At 46.4% G+C, this 10542-nt stretch overlaps 3 protein-coding genes across 11 annotated transcripts in view; 2 read left to right on the top strand and 1 right to left on the bottom strand.

The window, feature by feature from the left end:
* The window catches only part of LOC112890921 (lysine--tRNA ligase, chloroplastic/mitochondrial), a 46181-nt gene that overhangs the window by 26384 nt on the left and 9255 nt on the right, over positions 1-10542 (top strand). For 2 of the 9 annotated variants that reach the window (XM_025957807.1, XM_025957805.1), the window contains exons 12-14: positions 3557-3647; positions 4371-4541; positions 4680-4790. In XM_025957807.1, the coding sequence (XP_025813592.1) occupies positions 3557-3647; positions 4371-4541; positions 4680-4772 (355 nt within the window). In that variant the 3' untranslated portion in view covers positions 4773-4790. Of the gene's footprint in view, positions 1-3556; positions 3648-4370; positions 4542-4679; positions 4791-4876; positions 5067-5497; positions 5597-5795; positions 6003-10341; positions 10441-10542 lie in introns of those variants that run through there. The other 7 variants (XR_003228360.1, XR_003228361.1, XR_003228357.1 and 4 more) reach the window with 7 other exon arrangements.
* On the top strand, positions 6420-7588 carry LOC112890436 (putative nuclease HARBI1). The gene is made up of 2 exons (XM_025957327.1): positions 6420-6652; positions 6745-7588. The coding sequence occupies exons 1-2, from the start codon at positions 6420-6422 to the stop codon at positions 7586-7588; spliced, it is 1077 nt and encodes a 358-aa protein (XP_025813112.1).
* On the bottom strand, positions 8303-10036 carry LOC112890437 (glutathione S-transferase T3-like). The gene is made up of 4 exons (XM_025957328.1): positions 9857-10036; positions 9267-9585; positions 8996-9192; positions 8303-8926 (listed from the first exon to the last, which is right to left on the bottom strand). The coding sequence occupies exons 1-4, from the start codon at positions 10034-10036 to the stop codon at positions 8303-8305; spliced, it is 1320 nt and encodes a 439-aa protein (XP_025813113.1).

Raw genomic sequence — 10542 nt, forward strand, 5'->3', positions numbered from 1 at the left:
AACCTACTTGGAACTGGTCCACTTGATCAGCTCCTCCCTAAGTACCTAAAGTTGCCTCCGGTCAGCCTGTAAGCATCCGGCTTGGGCAACTCCTACTCTGCAGCCCAGGCAGTCCTTTACGGCAACCTGCCAGCAGCCACACACACTCCTCTTGTGAAGAGAACAACCAGACCACTCTCCTTTGGTGCTGCTTGAACTCTTGAGGGAGCTAGGCCCTCTCGTCTCTATTTATAGCACTAGATACTCATTACTACACAGCCATAGTGGCTTACAAGCCAAGGCAAAGACTTGACTTGACTCAACTTGGTCCCTAAGACAAAGACTTGGATCCTAAGGCAAAGACTAGACTTGACTAGACTTGGACCCTAAGTAACTTACATGTACCTACTGCACTACTAGTCAAGATTATTGCTAACAGTTGTCGAGGCCAACACCGTCAGGGTTCTCAGATCCTTGCATGGCACATGGCACAGTAACATGGAGGCGTCCAAATGACATAGCAGTGTGCCTTATTCTACAACCTTCATGCCAGTCGCCTGGTCCCTGATTTTGTTCACGGTTGTGCAGTTTGCCAGCAGAACAAGATTGAGCATCTTCATCCCGCGGGACTCCTTCAACCTTGGGGCGTGCCAAGTTCGGTTTGGGTGGACACCACAATGGATTGTTAAGGGTTTTCCCAAAGTCGGAGGCAAGTCAATGGTGTCGGTCAATTCTCCAATATGCACATTTCACTGCCATCTTGATTGCTCTGGTGTTCTTCGACAACATTATTCATCTCCATTCTGTACATTGCTCAATTGTCAGTGATTGTGATCCAGTCTTCATCAGGCACCCGCGCCTTTTGGAAGGAGCTCTTCTCTCTCAAGAGCACCATGCTTTGCCTCAGTACGGCATTTTATCCTCAGACCCACGGTCAATCTGAGGTTGCCAATAGGATTTTGGGTGTCTATTTGCGTTGTCTTGCCGAGGATCGACCCAATAGCTCTTCGTTGGTTGCCATGGGCGAGTACTGCTACAGTACGATTTCTATCAAACTTCATTGCAAGCGACGCCCTTCCAGGTTGTTTACGGGTTTGAGCCTCCTTCTCCGATGTCATACCAGCCAGATTTGTCCAAGGTGCCGGCGGTGGACAAACATCTGATGACTGAGATATGAAATTGCCTTCTTCATGCTCAGGAGGTCCAATATGGTGGCTTTCATCGAGACGTTTAGTTTGATGCCTGAGATTGGATTTGGCTGTGTCTTCACCATCTCCAAGGCGCTGCTATTACTGACAAGGTGGCCGGCAAGTTGGCACCAAGGTTCTACAGTCCGTTTCAGGTTGAAGCTCCTATGGGTTCTGTGGCATACAGGTTGGCATTGCCAGCTAAGGCCCTAAATTCGCAATGTCTTTCATGTGGTGTTTCTCAAGAAATTTGTGGGCACCCCTCGAGTTGCACCAGTTCAGCTGGTAGTGATCAAGCATGGAAGATGTGATGGAGGTGGGTGATTAGAGGAGGGTGACGTAAGGCGTAATCGTGATTGGTAGATGGACGTGCCCTGGACCTTAGGGGCGCAGCTTGGACGCCAGCGATCGTGAGACGCAACCAAGTGGTAGGAATTGGGAGAATCAAATCAATCTATTGCTTGTTGTTCCTGGTTATAAGGTCTTTATATTTATAGGCCATACTCTTGCCCCTCATACAAGTTTATCTCTACGAGCTGAACAACTAAACCAAATATCTAAGGTAGCGTTTGGTCCCGGAGCGGATGGGGACGGAGCCATCCTGTCCCATGTTTGGTTCACGAGCGCAAGAATGGAGCCATTTTGGAGAGCGAATATTCGCTTTAGATTCGGGATGGACTCGTCCGCAGAAAAAAGCCAAACACGCTCGTCCCACTTGAACGGTGTCAGGCCCGTTAGCACGCACACGATGGAAGAGACAGGGGCGCACTGCGCGGAGGCGGATGGCGTGCGAGCTCCACAAGGCGGGGTGGAGCCGGAGGTGGCCAGCGGGCGGTGGGCGAGCTCCATCGATGCCCGTAGCGAGGGCGGATGTGGTGCCCCTGTGGTGGCTGCGATCGAAGAAGGGCGGCGGAGATCGAAGGAGGGTGATGACAGCTCGCGGGCGGTGGCTTCAGGGTTCAAATCTGGCGGCTGCAGTAGAGAAGCGGAGAAGGAAAGGAAGATGGGCTTGCAATCAGCCGCTGCAGGGTTGGCAACTCCGGCCATACCCCGATGGAGCTCGAGGGCGGGCGGCGGCTACAGCAGGCGAGCGGTGGGAGGAACGGAGGAAATTGCAGGCAGCGGTTGTGGGATTCAATTTGCTGGCTCCAACTCGAATTCCAGCGAGGCCACGCTCGCCCAGGCGGCGGCCAGCAGTGCGGTCTGCACGGAGAAGGGGACGGTGGGCGGCGGCATTGCGCATCGTAGGAGATGAGTTCCGCGGAAGGGAACGGATGCTGTTGTTTACACGGGCAGGTGGGTCCCATGTTAATGTGGGTTAACAGACATTAGACGGTTTCGTCCTCGTTCCTCCAACCAAACAAGAAATAGAGCCATTCCATCCCTCCAACCAAACATAGAGTATGGAACCATCCTATCCCTAAAATCTAGAATGGAACCTTTCCATCCTATCTCGCTCTCCAACCAAACGCACCCTAAACTACTCTCCTTGATCTGCAACTAACCAATTGGCGTATGATGGCGCCGTACTAACTGAACGGACTCTCCTGTTGCTGCTGCTTCTTCCCACATCACTCATACTTGGGGCCCCACATGACAGAAGAGTTGTGCCCTGAGTCTGCAAGAGTCATTCATGCCATCTTTGTCGTGGAGTGTGGGAAGTCTTGGTCCATTGGATCGGCCGAATGCAGAAGATGCTACCTGGAAACCTTTGCTGGAGTTCGCTGACCATTTATCCTAAATTTCAGCTTGAGGATAAGCTGTTTCGGAAGGTGTGGGGTAAGTGTTGTGGACGCATTTCTAGGCAGGCAATATATGCGCAGGAAGGAGACAATTTGAGATAGAGATAGAGTTAGTCGGTTTGTTTAGATATTGTTTGCAAGAGTTGTTCGGCTTGAAGATTGTTAGGCTTGGTTTATTACAGATAGACTTGGAGATGAGTTTTAAGCTTATGCGATTGTAATTGTACAGACCCTATAAATTGAGCGTGAGGTTGATCAGGAAAAGTAAGCAAGTATAAACCTAAATAGCTCAGAGCCTGCATCGTGAGGGCGAGTTTGTTTATCTGTTGTGTCAAATCAGCCTACCTGTATTGAAGTGTCCTCCAAATCACATCGGCACCTGTTTGCGCTCATCATTCTAGAAACAGTTGACTGCTGCTGCAATCTGTGCTAAAGGCCACAGCATTAATAGGTTATGTGCTCATTTAACTTTAAAAACTCTCTTTTTCACATGTGCACAGTTCCAGATTATATAATGTTCTTTACTGGATGCTAGTGACATTTCGGTACAAATTAATTGTGTTGTTTATTTAGTTATCTGAATAGAGAGTTTGAGTATGTATCATGAACTTTTGTGTTCACTAAAATAGTTTGTTTCTCTTCCTGTAGTTATGCTGGCCTTACTGAACGATTTGAACTTTTTATATGTGGTCGTGAAATTGGCAATGCATTTTCTGAGCTCACAGACCCAATTGATCAGGTAAGAATGTGCCACTTTCAAACTGCATACTTAAGTGCCATCATTTGAAGCATTCTTTGTGAAGTTCGGTAAGGACATTGAAAAGAAGTTTGCATGTTCCATGATCATATGCAAATATTTATAATTTTTTTGCAGTTGACACGCTGTATGATCATATGCAAATATTTGTAATTTTTTTGCAGTTGAAAAGCTGTAAAACTACATGTGGTACGGAATGTTCTAGTAGTATGAACATTATTTTTCATCAAAATCTCTTTGTCCCACTGACCTCTGACCTAGCTTGGGTCCATGTGCAAGAACCCCAAAACCTTGGGTTAAACTAAAACTAGCTGAACACTCAGAATACCTAATCTACAACAAACAGTTTGTGGGCATTGACACGGTTTGTTATTGTATTAGTGTGGGCCCATACTTGAAAGGTTTGTAAATTAGACAGCAAGGCCAAACCAAGGTTTCTTATCAACTTCCAATAGTCTGCCGGTGACGTACCACCTTACAGCTTAAAATAGATATCAAAGTTCCCCGCAAAAGCACCTACCTGGAAAATAGGGAGAGAAAAAAAGATACAGTTCATTCCCTGAATGATAGGACGTTTTCTAATGATTGTTAAGATAGCTGGAAATTACATACATGCTTTTTAGATCCATGTCTTGAATTCTATCTCAAGTTATCATCACTATAAATCATTTTAGTTTCAAAGGAACACTTTATCTTTGATTGCAGAGGAGCCGTTTTGAAAATCAAATAAAACAGCACAATGCTAAACGTGCTGCAAGGGCTAAGGTCAAATCTACTGAGGATCAAGGAGATGAGGATGATTATTCCTATGAAGTTTGTTTAGATGAAGACTTCTTAACTTCATTAGAATATGGAATGCCACCAGCATCAGGAATGGTATGGCTGATCAACTGCTTGCAAATAGTGTATTATAGTGATTGCTAATTTGCTATTGTTCTTAGAACTATTCATTTAATTATTTATCAAGAACATGTTGCTTCTTTAACTAACTTTTTTGGAACTTTACCTTCTTAGGGCCTGGGTATCGACCGGTTAGTAATGCTTTTGACGAACTCTGCCAGCATAAGGGATGTTATTGCCTTTCCTGTCTTGAAGATTCAGCAATAGATCGATCCTTCATTTGAGGTAAGAAGAGATACACTGTTGGGAGAAGTGTGGTTGTCAAAGCAATCAGCAGCAGCCTTCATTTTGCGCTTGTTTTATTCATGCAGATTTTACATTTGTTAACCTTTTAGCTGATAGATATGGCCACTGATCAATCGATAAATCGCAATGTACTATGGTTGAGTGCCAGACAATATTTATACCAAAAACAGCTGATAGATTTGTCAACACTTGAATCAATAATGGATTCCACATATTTCGTGGGATGCAATGAATACGATACAAAACAGCAGGAAACTCCGACTCACCTATTCATAATACCTTGAATTATCATTTAATAAATTGTTTGATATATGGACTCTTGAATGTATTGCTTAATATCTGATACCTAATGATTGAGTGCAGTGTCGTGTGATTCTAAGATTCATTGAGTGCCTGTGCAATGTAGTCCATGTTTGATCTAGAATTTCAGCTTAATTTATAGGAGCAGTTTGCTTGCAGCAAGTCAGACCTGCTCCAATCATTTTTTTTTAATGTTTTAACCCTTATACACACACCATCTCTGTATAGATGCTGGATTCAATTTTCAAAGTCAGACCTGCTCCAATCATTTTTTTTTAATGTTTTAACCCTTATACACACACCATGTCTGTATAGATGCTGGATTCAATTTTCCGATTCCTATTCATGTTTTCTAACTTAAGTCATCTCCTATCTATGTTTTGGAGTTTAAGATATATTATCTGCAATATACCTGGCCAATCTCTCTCAAAAGCGATCTGTTATTTCTGGTGGGTTCAATCTCCATGCTGCAGATTGGGTGTAAGGTTAGATACTGTCACGTTACTAATGCGAAATTAGTTTTTGGTAATTCTGCTACTTCAAGCACTATTTGCACTTTAAGGCATGCAGGTCGGCTTGGTTTTTCCGCACAAATGCACGCGTTTGTTTAGTTTGCTGATTTGGGGCGAGCTGGGTTGGTCTATGCTGGTTTTTATCATGTGGCCGTGGATTACTTCTACTCAGGATTGGTGAGGTTATCTACGATATGGACATGAAGAAAGGTGGCAAAGTTTCAGTAGCTAGTAACATTGCAATCCGGACAATAACGAAGCGGACGCGGATGTGGGATGGGTATCCATGCTGGATTCGGAGCTGCCAATGATTGATTTCGATGTCCATGTTCTACGCCATGTTTTTCGATCTGCCTGCTTTCCGCTGCTCTCTTGCTCCCCCTCCGACTAACTCCAATCCGTGCTATGCATACCTGTGAGGCAATGGGCCAGATGCATAGCTGAGGCATTTTGGCGGCCCAGCTTGCATGGGCTGGTTTCCAACGCGCACAGGCAAATTGCCTTGCTGGCCCAGCCAAAAACTTTTGGTGCCAACAAGCTGATGATTCCCTCCACCAGCCCGTGTCTTTTTGTTTCGCGGCGCGTGTAGGGCACCGCGACGCCGGCGATTGCGACCTGCAGCCGGCAGCGCACTTGCACCCCCCCCCCCCCTCCCCCCCATCCCGCACTTCCCCACTCAAGCGATGTGGCAAGCAAGGTATTCCCTCGTCGCTCCTTTGCCGGCGTCAAGTCCGTTTTTGCACTAGTTGATTTGCATGGTGTCTATACAGCTAGGATCTCCCCCCAATCCCCCACCATGTCGGCGTTCAGATTACTTTCAATTTCGCGCAAGAGGAGGGTACGCCTTGAAGCTGAAGCTACTCATGCAGCTGTACTGGCGATGACACGACGTGTGGTTGCTCCTAGATGGGATGGTTGTGTCCCCATGCACCGTGTAATTCGGAGAGACAGGGATGGTGCCTGGGCGGAGCTTGTGAGGCGTTACTTCGCGCCGGAGCCTTTGTTCGATGACGCCACATTCAGCCGCCGGTAATGTTAGCTAGATGCACCTATTGTCCACAAAATTGTAGTCCAACATGTGAACAAAGTCATGCTAATTAGATTTCCTCGATGTCATGCAGTTTTAGGATGAAAATAAGCTTGTTCGACATGATCTTTGAGAGACTTGCTGAGAAGAGTGAGTATTTTCATCAGAAAGCCGATGGTTTAGGACGTATGGGATTCCATGGAAAGCATAAGTGCGTTGTGGCCATGCGGATGCTTGCGTATGGAAGTATAGCCGACGCACTTGATGATGGTTATGCCATGGCCGAGAGCACCGTTTTGGAGTGCGTCAAGGAGTTTGCAAGCACTGTTATTTCCGTGTTTGAGGAAGACTATTTGCGACCACCTAATCAGGCCGAGTTGAATAGGATTTTAATGGAGAATGAAGCTAGAGGTTTTCCCGGGATGATCGGAAGTATCGATTGCATGCATTGGGAGTGGGGAGCTTGTCCGGTTGGTTGGCAGGGTCAGTTCACTGGACGGAAGGGGCGACCGACTGTTGTTCTTGAAGCTGTTGCAACTAAAGATCTCAGAATTTGGCATGCATTCTTTGGAATGCCAGGCTCATGCAACGACCTCAATATTTTGGACCGTTCAACTGTGTTTGATGACCTTGCCAATGGAAGAACTCCTCAAGTTGAATTCTTTGTCAATGGCAACAGGTATGACATGGCATACTACCTAGCTGACAAGATATATCTTAAGTGGGCGACGCTGGTGAAAACAAAGAGTGAGCCTGTGAATCCAAAAGACAGTACCTTTGCCGATGCTCAAGAATCTGCCAGAAAGGATGTTGAGCGTTGTTTCGGTGTCCTTCGGTCTAGGTTTCGTATCATACAGCAAGCTGGTAGATTGTGGAGACCGCATGACATGAACACAATTATGCGGGCTTGTATCATTCTTCACAATATGATCATCTAGTCCGAGCGGGACATGGTGCTGGATGAGAACGAGTTTCGTGAGCCCACTGATCAGCCAATTCCAAGAGACAGGAACATTGCCGAGATCAATGCTTTGATGGCTGCATACCACAAGATCCAGGACAAGCCTACATCCCAGCGCCTCCAACAGAATCTCATCGAACATCATTGGATGTTGAAAGGGAATGAACAAGGACCATATGCACGCCGGGCACGTAAGTAATTGTTTGAAAGCCGGGCTTTTGTTTGGAAGCCGAGTAGCTGATGGCTTGTGCTTGAAAGCCAAGTAGGTGATTGCTTTTGTACTTTGCCGTCTAGGTGATGGCTTCTGTTTGAAAGCGCACTAGCTTTTGTTTAAAGTCGAGTTTCTCCTTTTGTATGGTACTATGGTCCTGCATAGCGGTTGGTAGAACGTCCCTGAATTCAGGAACAATGTGAACCTAATATTATGTCCGGATGAGTATTGCCATTATGTGCAACGTGGGCATTTTGAAATTAAACATTATGAACATTGGGAATCATACAAATAGTGCCATACAAATATCAGGATCATAGTGCAATCACAGTACCAAGTTCATCTCATAATACACGGTTTAGAAATACATGACACAAAGAAACGTTCATCTCAAACTTACAGGTTGAATTCAAAGTACATGGTAATAAAAGGAAATGCTTAAAATGGCAAAGTACATGGGAACCAAACAACAGCAGCACCCTAATTGTTTCCCGAGGGGCGGTCGTTCTGGGTACCAGCAGATGAGGACTCTACCTCATCCAGGTTTATACCTTCCCTTATCAAAATATCCCTCTGCTTCTTGACCATCCAGTAACCAATAGAAGGGTGCAAGGCATTTAGATCAGTGAACATTATTTTGGCTTCCGTCCGGAACTGATTTGTTTCCATGATCTCCCTTTGCAGCTGAAGCTTTTTGTCACCCTGTTCAATCTTCGCGAGCACTGCTCGCTGTTGCAGGTCAAACTTGGCCCGTTCAATAGCTACCAGCTCCTCCTTCTGCTTTGCTTCCTGCTCGTCCATCTGCCGTCCTCTGGTATGAATTTTTTGTAACATTTCCAGAGCAACACTAGATGCTGAGTCCTCCACGGTTGAACAGCATCTCTTCACACTGTCCCGTCCTGCAGGCCTTTCAATCGGTGCAGTAGGCATAGTTGCATTAGCAGGGGTGGCTGGTGGTGCAGCTGTCTGTTTGTCGTTGACTTGCTTTGGCTTGCTACACGCCAGTAAGTAGTCATTCCATTTTGGTTCACTCCTCAAAATCTCCCAACAATGTGCGAACTGCCATGGCTTTTTCTCCTCATAAGCTCTGATAGCATCATTAATCTGAACCCAGGAAAACAAAGGGTTCGTTCACAGTTCTGATAATGAACATGTAAATCAATCAGAAATTACCTTGTCCTGGTCGGTCTTGCCACTCTCATTCGTTCTCTGAATAGCAGACAGGATCCCTTGGAACTTGTTAACTGCCTTTCGAATGGCAGTCCATCGATTTTGAATGGAGACTTGGCTCCTCTGGCTTTGCATGTCCCAATTCTCAAGGAAATAACGATGCAGCCGAGCATAGAAGGCATTTGCGGTCTGGGATGCACCTGCAATGAAAAACAATTTTTTGTCACCTTAGCAACCATCTAGGATCATGAGTGCAAAGACATGTAAATCAAACCTGTGCTTGCATCTTTAGAAATGTTCAGCCACCCGGACACTATAACCCTGTCCTCTTGTGGTAAGAATGACTTTCCACGATGTGAATTTCCTTTCTTGTTGGCAGTGCCATCGGCAAACTGCTCACCATCTATCTCCTCGACGTCCTCATCATTTCCCTCTGGAGGTGGCATCACAGATGAACTCGTCATAAAGTTCTGGCCACACACCGGTTCGTTGCCCACGTCCACTGGGAGGCCCTCAGCAAGGCTCCTCAGATCCGTGCTGGCTGGAAGCATGCAATCAATGGCGAACTCAAGGGTCTGCTCGGGGTGGCTCATCTGCAACCGCAAGGGGAGGGAAACAAGTTAAGCTAGACAAACTGCTCATCCCCTTCTTCGCTACACGGATCCGGCCATTCCCAACCAGCGGTGCGGTAGATCTACCGCACTGCTGCCATGGACGACCGCCGGCATCAGAAAACACCAATTCCCACCCGACTAACCTCGAACCATACCGAATCCCGCTGGGATGTGTCGGAATCGAATCGATCTATGCGGCCGAACAACAACAGTACAACAAATCGAGGTTGGGGACGGTCGACAAGCTCACCTTGCACACCGGGTGGATGCCTCTGTCGCAGCCTTCGTCGCTTGCCTGCTCTTCCGCCGCGAGAGGAGTCCTAGATCCAAAACGCGACGGCGGAGGACTCTCTTCTCTCTCCCGGGAAAACTCTTCGGTGCACTGACCGTTTGTACGGGAGTAATTTGCATCGCCGTAGGGAGCCTGCATTTTGCACCGTCTCTCTCCTCGGAGTCATTTTGCATGACCCGTATGCATGCTCGGTTGGAGTTGGATGCCTGCTGCTACAGTGCGCAATGGAAGGCAATATGCATTTGCCTCGCATTTTGGCTCTTGGATTGGAGTTAGTCTCGGACGCTCTGTACACAGCAACTTATGCTGCACTGCAAATTAGTCTGTAGATCGAATCGACCGGTAGTGCAAATTAGTTTGTAGCTCAGCTAAGTGCCGATTCAACTTGGGATTTTGATTTGATTCATTTTGGAATTTCAATTCGATCTTTTTTTTTGATATAGTCAATTCCATGGCCGTCAAGCTCCCGAGGCCTGCGGCGGGTTCCACGATTGGTTGAGGGATGCTCACATTCTTAATCCATGCTCTTATTGCTTGTGTGATATGTTTGTGTAAATTTTCTTGTACAACAGTTTTCTATTTTATAAAATTCATCACTCACGAAACGGTGGGGAATACCACCCCCCCCCCTCCCCCCCAACTTT

This window comes from Panicum hallii, chromosome 4 (assembly GCF_002211085.1).
Source record: "Panicum hallii strain FIL2 chromosome 4, PHallii_v3.1, whole genome shotgun sequence".
Lineage (NCBI taxonomy): Eukaryota > Viridiplantae > Streptophyta > Magnoliopsida > Poales > Poaceae > Panicum > Panicum hallii.

Coding starts and splice junctions, on each gene's coding strand:
- LOC112890436 (XM_025957327.1), top strand. CDS start 6,420: ATGTCGGCGTTCAGATTACTTTCAATTTCGCGCAAGAGGAGGGTACGC. Junction 6,653..6,744: donor GACGCCACATTCAGCCGCCG/GTAATGTTAGCT, acceptor GATGTCATGCAG/TTTTAGGATGAAAATAAGCT.
- LOC112890437 (XM_025957328.1), bottom strand. CDS start 10,036: ATGCAGGCTCCCTACGGCGATGCAAATTACTCCCGTACAAACGGTCAG. Junction 9,586..9,856: donor GCATCCACCCGGTGTGCAAG/GTGAGCTTGTCG, acceptor TTGCGGTTGCAG/ATGAGCCACCCCGAGCAGAC. Junction 8,927..8,995: donor GCAAGACCGACCAGGACAAG/GTAATTTCTGAT, acceptor TCCTGGGTTCAG/ATTAATGATGCTATCAGAGC.